This window comes from Podarcis bocagei, assembly GCF_964188305.1.
Source record: "Podarcis bocagei genome assembly, chromosome: 2".
NCBI lineage: Eukaryota > Metazoa > Chordata > Lepidosauria > Squamata > Lacertidae > Podarcis > Podarcis bocagei.
In genome coordinates this window covers 47,681,787-47,699,687 of record NC_138126.1, presented here as the reverse complement: position 1 = coordinate 47,699,687, position 17,901 = coordinate 47,681,787, and the positions used below count along the sequence as shown (strand labels likewise).

Sequence of the window (17,901 nt, the reverse complement as noted above, 5' to 3'; positions counted from 1 at the left end):
AGCCTGCAGCCATCCCAGTGCTCAGAGCCCTGGCAGATCTCCCAGAGCCTCACCCACTGGGTGGCCACACCTGTTGCCATGGCAATGCAGAGAATGCTGGCCCTGTGGGCACCAACATGCTGCTGAGCTCAGCAGAAGCAACCACCGCTTGGATGCTGTTTGGCTCTGCATGCAGGAGCCAAATGGCTGCAGTGTCAGCCACAGTGGAACCAAACCATGTCTACCCATGCCCCCCCCCCACAAGTCCTTTGTCTATCATTGTTGGAGAGGTCACCCCTGGCACCCATTTTCAGCCCCCGTGCTCAGGTCCCTGCCCAGTGGTTTAGACTCCTGCAGTTGGCTGCAGTGACCCAGAAACTCAGAAATGTGTGTATCTGCTGCTAATTTGAGAGATGCCTACATAAACAAGTGGGGACATACAAGAATTCATGGTGGGGCAGGGATGGACCCTAACTAGATGGACCACCTATACCTGCTGCCATCAGCCATGCACACAGACATTTTCTCTCTCGTGTGCATATCATCTATTGCTCAGGAAGTGCTGCCTAGGTGAGACTTGGAGGGGGCAGTTTGCCCCTCCACCATGAACCTGTAAGACTAGGGCGTATTTACCATAGGCAAAGACCCTCTCTGAACCTGCACAGCCCTCCAGTGTGTCTCCTTGGTTGTCCACATGTGGATTGATTGGATTCTCAAATAGACTATAGATTCCTCCAGGAAATGGAAGGAAGATCACAAGAACATAGGAGGAGCCTTCCTGGATCAGACCAGGAACCCATCTAGTCCAGCCCTCAGGACCCGAGTGCTGCAGCATTCTCCCTACTTGTGATTCACATGGGTATGCGGAGGTGAAACATAACCATGTATAGCCTTAACCTCCATAATATCACATAGAAGCTGACATGGCCACCAAATTAAAAGCTGGGGTTGCATCATGAAACTGTGATGCATATTCTATTATGTATTGAAGATGGAGGAATATTCTGAAAGAAGAAGTGCTTGCACCCTGCGGTGGCTTCAATATGTATGTGCCCCTCAGGTCAGCGTGGGTGCTTTGACTTAGAGCTGTGAATCTCCTCACCTTTCAGTCATTAGACTTAGTCATGTTCTTGACTACATGCGGGCCATTAGCTTAAAATTTCAAAAATAAAAGAACCAGTGAGGACTTGCTTGCCAGAAGTGTTTTGAAATAAGAAGCAGCTCACATAACCAATGATGTCATTTATGTGTGGGATCTCTGGTAATGCTGTGTGCCTTCATACTTCTGTTATTTGTGTCCCTGAAGTACTCCTTGTTCGTTTCCAATCAAAGGTGAAACTCAGCCCGAGGAGATCAGTCTTGGGCCCAGTGCTACTTCAGCCTTGCTCAGCAACCTTCGCCCCAACACTGACTATATGATCACACTCTACCCGATCTACCCCCGTCAGACAGTGGCACCTGCCGTGATCAATGGCCGAACGTGTAAGTCCCATCTCAGTTAAGACCATCAGACTTGGAGAACCAGGAAGAGAGAGATGGCAAACGAAGATTGTATTCATGCTTTGATTTTTACATTTCCCCCCTGCAGGTAGAAATAATTTCCTCAGCCAGTGATTCTGACAATCGCTGTGTTTTTAATACGTTAATATTCTTATTGTATTTATGAAACACTTTAATTTTTATTGCATCTGTTGCCCATTTCACGACTTTGGATGCATGACCCACAGCCATGATTCATCCTTGTTTCCTAAGATGATAAATCTGCATGTTGGGATCTGTAAACCTGTACTTATTTGTGCTATATGAATTGTTTGCGTTATTTATTTAAACAGTTTAGTGGCCAGTGCATGGACAGGGAACCCCGAGTTGCCCCAGACAATCGCCAAAGTTGCTTGTCCCTAAACCTAGCCCCAACGAGTTCCTAAGGAATTGCAGTCTCTCCCATGTTTTACATGCGTTTGTAGATTTTGAGAGATGTAGGCTGGCAGTGCTGTAGCACTTTTCAATCGACTGCCTATTTATCTTTAGTTGAGGGTTTTAAACCGATGTTTTAGTTCAGAGGAGGCATCCCATTTTAGATATTATTTGGTGCATGCTTAAAACATCAGTATTCATGCACCATGTTTAAAATACAGTTGTAAATACTGGGAACCATTCCCTTCATTCAGTTTGTGCTGCAGTTAATTAAGAATTAATTCTGTGAGGTTGTGGTGCACCAGCATCTAGACTGTAGGATACTGGTAAATGGCACATCTAATGGACATGGTAACAGGATGCGGGTGGCACTGTGGTCTAAACCACTGAGCCTCTTGGGCTTGCCGATCAGGCGGTTGGCGGTTCAACTCCCCGTGATGGGGTGAGCTCCTGTTGCTCAGTCCCAGCTCCTGCCAACCTAGCAGTTCGAAAGCATGCAAAAAAGTGCAAGTAGATAAACAGGTACTGCTCCAGCAGGAAGGTAAACGGCGTTTACATGCACTGCTCTTGTTTCGGTGTTCCGTTGCGCCAGAAGCGGCTTAGTCATGCTGGCCACACGACCCAGAAAAACTATCTACGGACAAACGCCGGCTCCCTCGGCCTGTAAAGCGAGATGAGCGCCACAACCCCAGAGTCATCTGCGATTGGACTTAACTGTCAGGGGTCCTTTACCTTTAATGGACATGGCATGTCTTCACATTTTTCAGTGTTGGTTTTTTTTTTACCCCTTCTCTATCCTCAGTGGGTTTGTCAGGAGTGCAACAACTGTCTGCCCTGAACATCTCCTCCCAGGGCATGCTGGTGACCTGGCGGGGCGTGAGTGGAGCAACGGGATACCGTGTTACCTGGGGCCTCCTCTCAGGTATGTCTGTTCAGCTGATCCATTTTCTTCCTGTGCTTCAATATCAGGATGCTAGAGCACAGCATGATCAGTCAGATCTGTCACTGTGACTCCACAGATGAATTGACTGTCCCAGAATGCTACGAAAATACACTTTTTTACATGCCCAGTGGGACCTAATCAACTGTAATGATGCCTTATGAAAATACAGGGGTGTTTTCACTTTGCAAATAGCACTATTTGTGAGATGATGGTGTTTCAGCTGCCAGAAAAGAGGGATGCAATTATTTAATTCAATAGGTATATTTGAAGGTTTTTGCGGATGAATATGGAAAGTGCGGGAGGTGGTGTTTTGGGTAGCAAATGTGTTGATCTTAGCTGTTCAGAACAAGACTTCAAAGCAGCTTGGCCTAGGGCCTAATCAGATGGCTGGCTAAAAAAGAAGCAAGTGACTGGTCCAGACAACTCCTTACACACATACACAAAAAGAAGCACCACTGTCTGTGTAAAAAGTATGTCTATCATTTATCAAAAACCAATATGATACTAAACATAAACATTAAGCCCACAACTTAAGCTCATTCAACTTGTGCACGTTCAGCTTTATGTGCATGGCAAAATAATAATAATAATAATTTAAAGTGGGTAGACATCCAGGGGAAAGAAAGACTTTAACATTCTCACCAACCATTGCACCTAGTGTGTTTTGACTATATGCAATTTTGGCTTAAGGCACATTCCCCGGAACATGACCACCGTTTAAGTTGCGAGCTTAAACTGTATATGAAGACCCACTCAATGTAGGATACATGACTATAAAATTTATTCTAGATATGTGATAGAGTGAACTTTCATAATAAGACTATGTGGGACTTTGCTTGCGCAGTGTGGCAGCACCTATACTTTGGAATTCCCAGTCTATTGACATCAGGCATGCACCTTCACTGCACTGTTTTTGGTGCCTATTAAAAACATTTTTGTTTAGTCAAGCCTATTCAGACATATAAAATGCTGACGTGGTGTGTGTGTTTTTGTAACATAGTTTTATTCATGTTCATCTTTAAACTGTTTAACATGGTTGCATTGATATATATCTTTGTTTACGAAAGAGCATATAGGATGCAACAATTACATAAAATTTAAATTAAAGCAAACAGTCGGATAAACGTTAACAAAGTTGTGTTTCACATGTGTTTTAGTCTGTTGTTGTTTTTTAGCTTATTAGCAGCTGATCTTGCCTTTATTTTTATTTTTTTATAAAAAATTTTATTAGTTTTACAAAATTTTTTAAGCACAATACAAACATATAAAAAGACATACAAACACGTATAGTTTCATAAGCTTTTTTTCATAAACCGTGTTTCTCAGACTCCCCCATACCTCCCCTTTCTGCATCCCAATGTCCAAAAGTTTTTAGCAACTCTAAATATTTCTGTCAGTCCTCTGTCCTCTTAATCTTTCCTTCGGTCTAATCTTATATCGCTGTAACCCTTTCTTACTCAAAACCTCGACATTCTAGCATTCAACAAGTTTATAATAGTCCTTAAGGTAGATTTTAAATTTCTTCCATTCTTCTTCCGCCGTCTCCTTTCCCTGGTCGCGGATTCTGCCAGTCATCTCGGCTAATGTCATATAGTCCATCACTTTCATCTGCCATTCTTCCAGGGTGGGTAGATCTTGTGTCTTCCAATACTTTGCGATGAGAATTCTTGCTGCTGTTGTAGCATACATAAAGAAAGTTCTGTCTTTCTTTGACACCAGTTGGCCGACAATGCCCAAGAGGAAGGCCTCTGGTTTTTTAGGAAAAGTACATTTAAGTACCTTTTTCATTTCATTGTATATCATTTCCCAGAACGCCTTAATCTTCGGGCACGTCCACCAAAGGTGATAGAAAGTACCTTCAGTTTCTTTACATTTCCAACACCTATTATCAGGCAAGTGGTAAATTTTTGCTAGCTTGACTGGGGTCATGTACCACCTGTAAATCATTTTCATAATGTTTTCCTTTAAGGCATTACATGCCGTAAATTTAATACCGGTGTTCCACAACCATTCCCAGTCAGCAAACATAATATTATGACCAATGTCCTGTGCCCACTTAATCATAGCTGATTTAACTGTTTCATCTTGTGTATTCCATTTCAGCAGCAAATTATACATTCTTGACAAATTCTTAGTATTGGGTTCTAACAGTTCAGTCTCTAATTTCAATTTTTCCACCTGGAAGCCAATTTTCCTATCCTGTTTAAAAACCTCCATTATTTGGAAATATTGAAGCCAATCTTGTACTTTAGGTTTCAATTTCTCATGACTTTGTAATTTCAATTTATCTCCATCCTGTTCCAAAATTTCCCAATACTTTGGCCATCCGACCTCCATATTGAGTTTCTTCAGTGCCTTAGCCTCCAAGGGTGACAACCATCTAGGGGTTTTGTTTTCCAACAAATCTTTGTATCTTGTCCAAACATTAAACAATGCTTTTCTAACAATATGATTTTTAAAGGCCCTGTGCACCTTAATTTTATCGTACCATAAATATGCATGCCAACCAAATGCATTATTAAAACCTTCCAGGTCCAAAATGTCTGTGTTCTCGAGGAGCATCCACTCTTTCAGCCAGCAAAACGCTGCTGCTTCATAGTACAACTTTAAATCCGGCAGGGCAAATCCCCCTCTTTCTTTAGCATCTGTCAGTATTTTAAATTTAATTCTGGGCTTTTTGCCCTGCCAGACAAATTTTGAAATGTCTTTCTGCCACCTCTTGAAACAGTCCATCTTGTCAAGAATCTGCAAAGTTTGGAACAAAAATAACATTCTAGGCAATACATTCATCTTGATAACTGCAATTCGGCCTAACATTGACAATTTCAAATTTGACCATATTTCTAGATCTTTTTTAATTTCTGACCAACATTTTTCATAGTTGTCCTTATACAGATTCAAATTTTTAGATGTCAAATAAACCCCTAGGTATTTCACCTTCTTAACTACTGTCAAACCTGTCTCTTCTTGAAATTTCTCCTTCTCCATGACTGTTAAGTTTTTTTCTAAGACTTTAGTTTTCTGTTTGTTCAGTTTGAATCCGGCTACCTGGCCAAATTGTTGAATTATCTCCAACACCCTTTTCGTACTAGTGTTTGGCTCTTGTAAGGTCAATACTAGGTCATCTGCAAATGCCCTTAACTTATAATGTTTAGCTCCGACCTGTACACCTTTAACAAGCAGCTGATCTTGCCTTTATTGGAAGCCGGTCTCCTCAACTCTTTTAACGGGTAAACTTTCATAGGTGTTAAGAAAATCCCATGAGGAACCAGAAATTACTCTGGATCGTGGAATCATAGAATTGTAGAACTGGAAAAGGCCACAAGGGTCATTTAGTTCAACCCCCTGCAATGTGGGGATCTTTCACCCACAACCCTGAAATGAAGAGTCTCATTCTCCACAGATGTAGAACTTGAAAATGATAACTAGCCGTATTAACTGTTCCAGCAAGCTGTCAAAATCTCTGTTTTTAAAAAAGAATGTCAGTTATCAAAAGTATTACATCACATTCCTTCTAATAAATTATATAATTAATACCTTAATTACATCATGGCTATATTATATAATGAATTACATAATTCATAGCTTCATCATTATATAATTATCTTCCATTTAAAGCAGCATTCAAATGCTGTTTTTATCTGAAACTTTATCATGAAATATGGTACCACATCTGCATATGTGGTCACACTTAGTAAAGTGGATAACCCAGAACCAACTCGCAGGATCTGTTGCGTCACTGTTGGGTTCCAGTTCTCTTGTTAACTCATTCCACCTATTGACTGTAGCCATTCCATGCATTGCTGGGAGCTCTTGTGATATAGTTGATGCACTTGGACCAGAGAGGACGGAGTCCAGAGCTCTGCTCCACTGCTCACCTAGGCTACCACACTTAAAAAAAATAATAAAAAATATTAAGTTTTCCATTTTAACAATCCAATAAAAAACACATTAAAGCATTCCAAATTAATATAATAAAAAAGCCAAATTTTATGCCAAATTATACATCTTCCCATGCTCTGAAGTTCGGGGAGTGATGATCTAATATTGTACTGCATTTCTTAATTAGTCCAGTAGTCCCAATAAAACATTTCCGATGTTGATCCTCTGAGTTCGTTTAGCAAGTGGGTTAGTCCTTTGTAGTTCTGTGTAAAATATTTTAAGTTTCTTCTTTTTTATCTGCCACCACACTTAACCCTTTGTGAAATGGACAGGATCCAGACATGATATGTATTGTAAAATAATCCATTTGTTCCAGGGGAACTTTTTTGCTTGTTATTGTCGATACTCAGTATTGATGTGTGTCCATGAAGACAGCTGTATTTGTTTAGGTGGGACATTGGTCACTTTCAGGGAGACTGCTGATGGCATGCTCTCTGCTAGGGACCATCCTCTCATTTCTGTTTTCTTAGAGTTTTCTACGTCCCTGTGAAGATTAACTTAGTAGATAGTCTTCTCCCTCCTCCCAATTAAGCCAAGTGCAGGCCATTTGAGTGCAGGCCACTCTAAGGTTCATCTCCGCACGCAGTGAACATCTTCACATGCATTAAATACTCTGCTGTCAACTTTTGTTTGTTTGTTCTGTGCTTTCTCAGGTCAGGATGTGCAGAGAGCTGATGTGGATCCCAGCAAAAACTCCTTCTTGTTGACTGGACTGCAGCCTGATAGTGATTACCTGGTGACTGTTGCTCCAGTCTTTGGGCAGGTGGAAGGGCCAAAAGCCTCCATCAGGAGGAGAACTGGTGTGTGTTGTGTGCCCGAGGGAGCATTTGTGTTTGTTTGTTTTATTGTTGTTATTAGCAGTAAATCGTGCTAGTATTGGCCAGGCAAAGAGAGGCCTGTGGTTTAATAATTATTGGTCTGTTCAGCATTCCATTTATAATACGATGACTCAAGTTTAAACTAGCTTTACACAGAGGTACCAGAATTGTTCAGGTCACAGTTCTGTGGTACAAGTTTGATTACCAGCTCACCCCCTCCCCTCACACCAATACAGTCATACCTTGGTTGTTGAACGCCTTGGTACTCATCCATTTTGGCTCCCAAACGCCGCAAACCCGGAATTCAGTGTTCCGGTTTGCGAACGTTTTTCGGAAGCCGAACGTCCGATGTGGCTTCCGCGGTTTACGATCGAGTGCAGGAAGCTCCTGCAGCCAATCGGAAGCTGTGCCTTGGTTGTCAAGCATTTTTGGAAGTCAAACGGACTTCTGGAACAGATTCTGTTTGACAACCAAGGTACGACTGTATTCAAAAGGGGGAGGGGAATGCAAAATACAGTGCAGTGTTGCGTCTCTGCTGAAGATAGAGTGAGACACTGCAGTGAAGATTGGTTTGTGTGTGTGTGGCAAGATCCCATTGTTTATCTCAAAGGCAAAGCCCAGCTGGGCCCCTCCTTTTTAAAGAGTGGCAGAGCTTGTCATAGTGGGTGTTTTGATTCAGATTGGCTCCCTACCCACCTCCACAAATGAACTTCTCCCATAGTCACAGGCATATGTGGGAAGTGAAGTACTGAGTACTGAGTGGTTCTCAAGCTTTTTCTACGAGCCAATCCTCCTGAGTCCAGTTTCTCTTTGCTGTGTTTAGAAGCCATTATACTCCAGACCCTGAGAATTGTCACTATTGATCCAACGTCTATCCAGTTGGCCTGGAACATCATCCCTAACGCCCGAGGTTATCGGCTGGAATGGAGAAAAGCAACAGGTAATCCAGCCTGATTTCAACAATGAGTGGAAGGGAGGTTGTGGGGAAGGCTAAGAAAGTGTGGGTAGATTGGGGAGGCTGGAGTGTGAAAGCTGATTCTTTTCCAGCCACTTCCAGATTTTCCTGAGACATGATCTCTGAGGGCCCTCCATAGGCATGAGGCTCCTCTCTATAGAACAAGGCTTAAGAGAAACAGTATAGGGTTGTTGCTGCAAAGCCTGGACAAAACGAGAAGATCTGATGAAGTTGGTGGGCTGGATGTGCAAACGATTGCTGCGACTAAGAATTGACAAATTTATTTCTGCTCCATGCCATTTCCACAAGTGTTCGCTTATAAATCTGTTCCATTCCATCTTTGCATTAATCTCTAATTTATTTATTTTGTTAAAGCCACATATTTATTTACACACTTTTATGTATACAGTGGTACCTCGGGTTACATACGCTTCAGGTTACATGTGCTTCAGGTTACAGACTCCGCTAACCCAGAAATATTACCTCGGGTTAAGAACTTTGCTTCAGGATGAGAACAGAAATTGTGCTCCGGCAGCAGGAGGCCCCATTAGCTAGAGTGGTGCTTCAGGTTAAGAACAGTTTCAGGTTAAGTACGGACCTCCGGAATGAATTAAGTACTTAACCCGAGGTACCACTGTATATTTTTTATCAAAATACACATTTCTAAACTCCGCCCCCCCCCAATATGTGTGTTTTAAAAATGCATTTGACTACATTAAGGAAGGAAAACCTGTGTCAGGGAAATGCAAGTGCTTGTAGAGAACAAAGTTTCAATCCAGGCATTAGTCCAGGAGGTGCAGATCAGGTCAGCCAGACCAGAGCTCATAAATTCCCTATTATCCTTAAATGTGATTTTGTGCTGCTCTCCAGGTTTGGAGCCCCCCAGGACTGTGACACTGCCCACCAATGAAAACAGCTACACTCTGACAGGGTTGCAGCCAGGCACTGAATACCACATCACTCTCTACACCTTGTATGACGGCAAGGAAGTGGCCACCCCAGTTACCATCTTGCAGACTGGTGAGTAAGTGATTAATGACTTGCAGCATGTTTAGCCCTTGCCACCTTGCTTTCACATCTGGAGAGAAGGAAGGGCTCTTGCAGTAGAGCTGCCAAGTTTATCTCTCTCAGCAGTAGGCTGATATTAGGATAAAGCTGCCTCTTCTGAACCTTGCTCTACATATTGATGAGATGTTTGTCTTTGGGTCAGTTTTGTTTAAAGTGCCGGGAAATGTTTATACCTTTATACAGAAGAAGCCTTTTTTATGATCAAAATAAGGAAAATGTCCTTGCAGAAGCTGGGTGGTTAAATGGTGGAATTCTGAATATCCAAGTTAATTTAAATTAAGTAGAACTAAGCCAAAATGCGCCTCCCACTTTAGATAATAATATGAGGCGGGGCGGGGCTTCAAAAGCAGGGGAAATGAATTCATTTGCTCTGTGTGTGGTGTTGTCATGTAAACAAAACAGAATGACCCTGTGCTGCCAAAATGTTATTTTGGTGACTGCATGACCCCTGACTGGCTAGACCACAAAGCATTGAAAATATGTTCCCACCTCTTTTTTAAAAAGAGGGTGAGATCCCCCTTTAAAAATATACCGATGCAGAGGGGTATTGAATGGGAAAAAAACAATGCAAAGTACGATAAAATCCTGGGGAATCTTTGGGAAACCAAACCCTCATTTTTGTCACCAAAAACGATTGCTCACAGGAGGTTACTTTGCAATTAAGATTAGAAATCAAACACTGCAGAAAACCAATCTTAAACCAATAGTTCTCCCCTGTAATGTAATTTTTTCAAAAATTTATGTAGACATTTCTGCCCCAGATGTGTTGCAATGCTTTTGCTTTCAACATACCTTTAGCGAATGGGATGTGAATGAATATAAACATTAAAGATGCCTTCCTCAACCTGATGCCCTCCATATGTTTTGGACTACATATCCCATCAGCCCCATCCAGCATGGCCAGTGGTCAGGGATGAATGGGAGTTGTAGTCTAACAACACCCAGAGGAGGGCACCACATTAAGGAATGATGGAGTAAAGCTTCTGAACGTGTTTTATGGATGTTTCTTTCATTCGCCATATGGTTAAACCACAGAGCCTAGGACTTGCCGATCAGAAGGTTGGCAGTTCGAATCCCTGCGACGGGGTGAGCTCCCGTTGCTCGGTCCCTGTTCCTGCCTACCTAGCAGTTCAAAAGCACGTCAAAGTTCAAGTAGATAAATAGGTACTACTCTGGCGGGAAGGTAAACGACGTTTCCGTGCGCTGCTCTGGTTCGCCAGAAGCGGCTTAGTCATGCTGGCCACATGACCTGGAAGCTGTACGCTGGCTCCCTCAGCCAATAAAGCGAGATGAGCACCGCAACCCGAATCGGCCACGACTGGACTTAATGGTCAGGGGTCCCTTTACCTTCATTCGCCATGGGTGTCAGGTGTAAGAGAGAGCAGGGAGCCTAAGGTCCTTGGAAGAGCCCAAGCCTTCCTCTACTAGGCTTCCAAATGCTGAATGGCTGTAGCTTGGAAAGCCAGGGATGATGCAAGTGGCAGGAGTCCTCTTTGTGCTGGGCCGCCAACCTGTTTCTTTGACTGCAATACATGTTTATTTCAAGCAGGGGTAGGAGACCCACAGGTGGGCAGGGAAGATCTCTGCAGGTTTGGGATGTTCACATGTGCTGCCTTTGTTTCCCCTTCTCTTGGGAACTGATCCCCATGGTTTCCTCCAGCCAATCAAGTACTAGAATTGTGGACTTGAACCTTCCACACCAGCAGTCACGGCTCATAAGCCAAGTTGGTTGCATAACGTTCTGAAAAATCCCTATTTTTCTGCGGCAGAGCTCTAGGCCCCTGGTTGGCCTTCTACATACATCTCTTCCATGTTGATCAGATCTGTACGTTATAGCCACTTCCGCCCTAAGGAGAAGGTGGGGTTGCGGGCTTCACGGCCTCTCCACATGCCCAGGGGGTGGGAGACCAGCCCCCGCACGATTGGGGGATTCCCGGCTGCGTCACCCCCTGGCCAGCCAGATGGGTTGCGCAGGGGTTGTGGCCTGCCCCTTAAAAGCAGGACGCAGCAGGGGATCTCCCTCTTTGTCCGCCCCCCAGCTGCTCCTGTTTTTCCCACCCACCCACCCTCTAAGGTTTGCTTTCTCTGACCTTGCTATGGACCTTGGTTGGTCACTGTTGAGGGGCCTGGTAGGAATTTTTTCACTTGGCAAATTGGCACCAGCCACTTGGTTTTCGCCTACCTCTTACCAAATCGTCACAACTTTCTGGTTAGGCATTGGAATAGTTCTGTAGATGGAAAATGGGGAGGTAACGCCATCACCTGCCCCACATTTTGAAGGGTAGTCCGGTAAAGGATTTGGGGGGGCGTGGCCCTGTCCGAAGCCTAGGGCCTAAGGCATGCCCCCTATCGGTGACCCTGGGGGAGCTCCTAGTTGATGTGCATCAGCAGGACTCCCCCTACTGGTGATTAACCCTTCCTGGACTTCAAGCAAACGGGCTGGAGTCAGATATAGTCGGTTAGGTCCAATGCCTAAGCCAATACCGCTCATCACCTGTAACCAATAAAGTTGTGGCCTTTTCTAGCCCATTAACCTTATAACTGTGTCATGTGTCATTATTTCTTCCGGGGGGGGGGGGGGTCGGGAACTCGCCATGCAATAAGCTGTATGCTGCTTTTTTGTTTTTGCTGATGTTCAAAGTTCAATATGGGGGTTCTCTACCCCAACCCTTCTGCTGCAAATAAATTATGGCTTTCCCTGTAATGAGGACCTGGTGCAGCCACTCTGTCTGCTGTGGCTGGTCCTGCTGCTTGTCATGCTGGCACCTTGGCTCCCTTCACTGGCTTCCTTGCATTTGAGCTGTGATTTGTCTTGCAGGGGTGGCACAACCTGTGGGCAGCATCTCTGACTTGAGGGTCACTGAGACTTTGGGGAACAGAGTCAGACTGGCCTGGACGGGTGTCCCTGGGGCCACAGCTTATAAAGTTGTGCTACGCAATACCCAGGGTGAGTATCTAGGGGAAGCTGAATTGTGGGGTGGGATTGCTTCACGGTGGTCCTGGTGCTATTGAAGATCCAGTTTGCATCCTCAGCTAATTGGAGCAGGGATGCAGGGGAAAGCAGAAGAATTTGGTCCATTAGGGAAAATGGGGCAGTATCACATCAGCCTCAGCCAGAGCTCAGCCAGCACCCACCTGCCTGCCTTCTGTCATCTTCCTCCTTCTTAGTGTGAGTGTTGCCACTGTCAGAGTCAGAAGAGCGGAGAAGGGCAGTGAAACCCAAATTAGATAGCTCTGCCTGTCATGGCCCTGGCCCCACTTATTGTCAGCCTCTCTGCTTTCCACCCTACCAGTCCCTACCAGTCATTGCTGAGGAGGAGCAAATGGCAGCCATAGGAGAGGAGGCAGAGTTGTGCAGTGCAGTGCAACAGCATTTGTTGACAGATGCCCAGAAATTGTTCCTCAGCCAACTCCCGATACTGTCTTAAATGTCTCTCAGTTTTACTTCACAAGCAAGAGGGCTAGGAACTTTTCTGCCTTAGAAAACCAATGTGAGTTCCTCATTTGCAAGTGAAAATCGTGAATGTGTAGCACATGGTTGCTTTGGTCTCTGCTGCAGATGGCACGGAGAAGACACGGCGTATCCCAGGCTCCCAGACCACCGAGGACCTGACTGATCTGAAAGAGGACGTTGTTTATGTGGTGCGCATATCAGCAGTTATTGGCAACCGTGAGGGTAGCGCTGTTCCTCTCAACATCCGAATCCGTAAGTGTCAACCGACTCATCCCAGATAGTCCTAGGCCCTTTTCAGAAATTAGCCTCCATGCGCATGGAAGTGGGAGCGGGGCCACATATCCTAGCACCATTGCCACCAGCTCCACCCTGAGACCTTGGTGCAATGGGAGGGAGAGCCTGTGCCAATTAGGTAGAACTCAGGTGGATCTTGAGAGTCTTTCACTGCTTCCACAGCCAGAGGCAGTAATGCTTCTAAATATCAGTTGCTGGAAACCGCAGGAGGAGAGAGTGCCTTTGTTCTTGGGTCCTTCTTGAGAGTTTCCTGGTTGGCCACTGTAAGAAAAGGATGCTGGAGTAGATGAGTCATTGGCCTGATCCAGCAGGTCTTCTTGTGAGAAGATTTAACAGGTCACTCCCCATCTGCAGTATGGTGATAATAATTCCTCCCTGAGACAGGAAGCACTTCAAAAACTCGCAAGGCAAGAGGGGAGAACATTTTCCAGCCAGAGGACCACATACCTTTATGGGTAGCTTTCTGAGGGCCACATATCAGTGGTGGATGGGGCCAGAGGGAAATGTGGGTGGAGCAATAGATGTGACTCTTTGGTGCCATGGGCTGCATCACAGCCATGCAAATGTCAGGGGTTTCTTCATACATGCACTCACTCCCATATCCCATTCAGACAAACCAAGGGCATCATCACATGTCAAGGACACATTCCAACCAGGCAATAGCACTTCAGGAAGGTGTGGAGTAGGGCTGGTGAGGGACATGGCCTGAGGAGGGGAGGGATGACCTGAGGAGGGGCATAGTCTGGGGGCAATAGAGACACCCTCTGGGCTTGAAGTTCTCCACCCCTGCTCCAAAGTGGCATGTAAGTGTTTGTGTGTGACCAGTTTTTCCTAGCCAACCCTCTCAATTCTGTCTTTGGACTTGCAGAACGCCCATCTGTGGGCAGCATCACCAACCTACAAGTGGCTGCCCTTGGACCCAGCCAATTGCGGGTGACGTGGAATCCAGTTGCCGGGGTTACCGGATATAAGGTGACGTGGCGGCAGAGAGATGGTGAGTTGTTCTGTGTGTGACAAAAATAATATATTCTGGCTTCAGAATTAGGCATAATTGGAACTTGGGGGTCTGCTGTATTTAAGCACTAAAGTGTAGTGTCAAAACTAGAGAGATGAAATATATCGGGGGTGGGATAGGGCAGGAAGGAGAACTAGTTTAGGACTGCTGCCCAGTTACAAAAGTGACAGCCCACTGGAACTCTGTAGACTCAATTAGCCTGATTAACTCGGGGAAAGTCTCCACATAGGTTAATTCTAAAATGCAATGCCATTTCGGACAGGGTAGTTTAATGAAGCTGTTTTGAACCATTTTTAATAATCGTGTTTTTATGTTGTAACCTGCCCTGGGACCTTAGGGTGAAAAGTGGAAAATAAATAAATAAATAAACAATCAACCAACAGGAGTCTAGTTTAATCAGCAGTCTAGAAATCTCCGAGTTTGTCTTTTATAACCAAGCAGGGAAACAGTTTTGTATTTCAAAGGTGAAATACAATAGCCAGGAATTCTTAGCTTGGGTTTAGCTTATACAGTATATAAAAAAACCCCACTCCAGTTGGAATTTGTATTCCTTTGGGCATCAAAATCTCTCTCAATTGGTCTCTCCTTTTTTAAAACACACACACTCAGTGTTGCTGTTATGAAATATTTGTCTCAGAAGGATGTAGACTGGTTTTGTGGTATGCCTGGAAGCTGTTCTGTTGAAGGATACCTTGTTTGTACTAAGATATGCTGTTTCTGTTGGAAATTTCTGTCCGGACTCTTACTTGGCAATTGTGGCAGAAAAAGATTCCCAGAGCTGCTGTCTGGTAGCTCTCAGCTGAGGGATTTCTTGCCGTAATAGTCCACCCTGTTTTCAGCCCTGCTTTATAGAATACGCTTCCTCCAGCTTGATGTTGTCTTCTCCCCCAGGTCAAGAGTTCTCTCAAGTCCTTCCAGCTAATAGAAACTCCTACACTATTGAGGGCCTGAGGCCTGGGTCTTTCTATCTCATTGGGGTCTCGGCCTTGATTGGCAACAGAGAAGGGAGTCCGGTTACCGCCACAGCTACAACAGGTGAGGTCAACTCTGGCTGTAGAACAGGGATGCCCACAGCAAGTACATCTCAGTGGCACTGCTCTCAATCATCCTTTCCCGTTCTTTTGTTTTGCAGCCCCTGATCAAGTGGGAATGGTCACCAGCTTACAGGTCCTGGAGTCTCGGAGCACGGATGTGCGAGTCACATGGGTTGGTGTGCCTGGAGTTACAGCCTACAGAATTGTGTGGGGCCGCAGTGATGGTACAGTAGCTGCTCAGTTTATCAGTTGTCTGCCTGCATTGATGCTATTTCTCATGCTGATGTTTCTCCCAGAAAGTGAGATAGCAGAACCTTGGCAAGTCCCAGAATCCAAAGCCCCATTTGTTTTTCCCAAGTATGAAACTGGTTAAGACAGGGTTTAGAAACCTCTAGCCTTCCAGATGTTGCCAGACTGCAACTCCCATCTTTCTGACCATTGGCCATACTGACTGGGAGCTGATGGGAGTTGGAGTCTAACAACCTTTGGAGGGCTACAGGTTGCCCATCCCGGTTGTAGGGCAAGGATAACCTTTTGTCTGTGAATAGTATCAAGAGTTGCACTTGCATTAAAGTGTTAAGATCAGAAGGTGGAAAATATGAAAATAACGAGAAGAGACAGGAATGAAGATTTGGAGATATGCTTCAGAGGTCCAGACTATGGGGAGCCTCGAAAAATTAATAATTACAATTTGGACTACAATTTGGTCTTTTTTTATTTTAGTTTATTGTTTTTAATTGGATTATGATGCAGATATGTTGATTGGCTGTTTTTATTGAAAAAGCAATAAAAATATTTAATAAAAAAAAAAGATTTGCACTTTCGAACTGGGATAGCCTGAGATGATTTTGCTCTGCTCTGCTTCAAAGGTGGACCTGAAAACAGCAAGCTAGTCTCGGGAAGCACCAATTCCTTTGACATCCAGAACCTGGAAGGCGGAGTCAGCTACACTGTGAAGGTCACTGCACTGATTGGCAACCGCGAAGGAGACCCCGTGTCTCTCATTGTCACCACACGTAAGACTTCAATGGATTTGTGCGCCACATCTCTGTCTAGTCCTCATTTCAAGGAGCTCTGGGCACTACTCTGGCCACTCTGTGAGTTAGGCTGGGGGTCTGGAGACGGTGATTTGCCCAAGGTTACTGGTGAGCTTCATGGGCAAGTGAGTGAGGGGTGTGAGCATCAACTGACTCCTTTTAGGTGGGGTTTGGCACCCTGGATTAGGCAGTGGCTGCATTTGTAGCTGTCATCCCAGAAGCTCCCTGGAAGCAGAGGCTGTGAAACAGGGTGTGGAAAGGGGTTTTCCGGATCTTTGGAATGCCCATCTGTGGTGGGTGCCAGCTGCCGTTCCTAAACGAAAGGTGAAAGGCCTTGTATTCATCCCACATTAAATACCCAAATGGACTCCTGGAGCACCCTGCAGGATGAGTCCAGGTGCATTCTTCGGTTCCCCTCAGCAAGGTTCACTCCCTTCATCCAGGACAAATAGTTCCTATTACAGTGCCTTCTCCTAACCATGGCAGCAATCGACCTCCCTGGATCCTCTTCCTTTGCTAATCCTCCCAACCTTTCCTCTCAGCGACAGTCTCAGTTCAGCCAGTTGGGAATCTGCGTGTGACCGACACCTCTGAAAAGCACATCCGGGTCGAATGGAGCCCAGCACCAGGAAGCACAGGCTATCGGCTTGTCTGGCAGCCGGCAGATGGTGAGTATTGCCTACACCAGAGATGAGGAACCTCAGGTCTGAGGGTCTCTCTCTCTGGCCTCCTTGCCCTTGAGACTCTCCTCAGCCACCCCTGCTTTGCACCCTCTTAAATGTTTCCTTCCTCCCCAGCTAGAACTCTCTCTGGGTAGAAGGGGGGGTGTGAATTTGCATTTGTTGCTCCACCTACTTTCGTTTCTGGACCCACCCACCTTTGGCATGTGGCCCTTGTAAGGTTGCCTATTAGGGAATGTGGCCCTTGGCCCAGAAAAGGTTCCCCAGCCTTGTTGTGCTACCTACACCTCTCTTACTTCCGCCCAGCACTCAGGAAATTAACTCCCTCTCTCACCCGGGGCAGGCGGACCAGAGAGGAGCCAGCTGCTTCCGGCCAATGTCAACACCTATGACATCAGAGACCTGCAGCCAGGAGGGCGTTATGAAATCCGCATCACCAGCCTTGTGGGCAACCAGGAAAGCAGAGCTGTGGCTGTTGTTGCCAACACTGGTAAATCCACCTTCCACCCTCCACTAAGTTGGCCAGCCTCTGCAGGCACAGAGATCAGCTAGAAGACACATTCTGTCTGTTTATGAATTTGGGAGATAGTCAAAACGTACCTCACTCTCGCAGGTGCCCTCAGGTTGCCTCTTGTACCCTGTGGGGCTCTGCCTCAGGCCTGGCTCTGCTTGGAGTAAGGTAGCCATCTCATGGCGGCATCTTCAAATTGCATTTCATCGGAGCTAAAAGACTTCGTTCGCTGTGCTCTCCCTTTTTTCCTAGGTTTC

The 17,901-nt window shown here is 45.2% G+C and overlaps 1 protein-coding gene across 5 annotated transcripts in view; it reads left to right on the top strand.

Annotated features, from left to right (window-relative positions):
• Nucleotides 1–17,901, top strand: part of COL7A1 (collagen type VII alpha 1 chain) — a 121,106-nt gene that overhangs the window by 17,919 nt on the left and 85,286 nt on the right. For all 5 annotated transcript variants that reach the window (XM_081183909.1, XM_081183908.1, XM_081183910.1 and 2 more), the window contains 13 exons: nt 1,312–1,461; nt 2,696–2,815; nt 7,432–7,578; nt 8,420–8,536; nt 9,422–9,571; nt 12,438–12,566; nt 13,179–13,325; nt 14,236–14,361; nt 15,274–15,417; nt 15,515–15,640; nt 16,286–16,432; nt 16,996–17,121; nt 17,477–17,623. In XM_081183909.1, the coding sequence (XP_081040035.1) occupies nt 1,312–1,461; nt 2,696–2,815; nt 7,432–7,578; nt 8,420–8,536; nt 9,422–9,571; nt 12,438–12,566; nt 13,179–13,325; nt 14,236–14,361; nt 15,274–15,417; nt 15,515–15,640; nt 16,286–16,432; nt 16,996–17,121; nt 17,477–17,623 (1,776 nt within the window). The remainder of the gene's footprint in view (nt 1–1,311; nt 1,462–2,695; nt 2,816–7,431; nt 7,579–8,419; nt 8,537–9,421; nt 9,572–12,437; nt 12,567–13,178; nt 13,326–14,235; nt 14,362–15,273; nt 15,418–15,514; nt 15,641–16,285; nt 16,433–16,995; nt 17,122–17,476; nt 17,624–17,901) is intronic.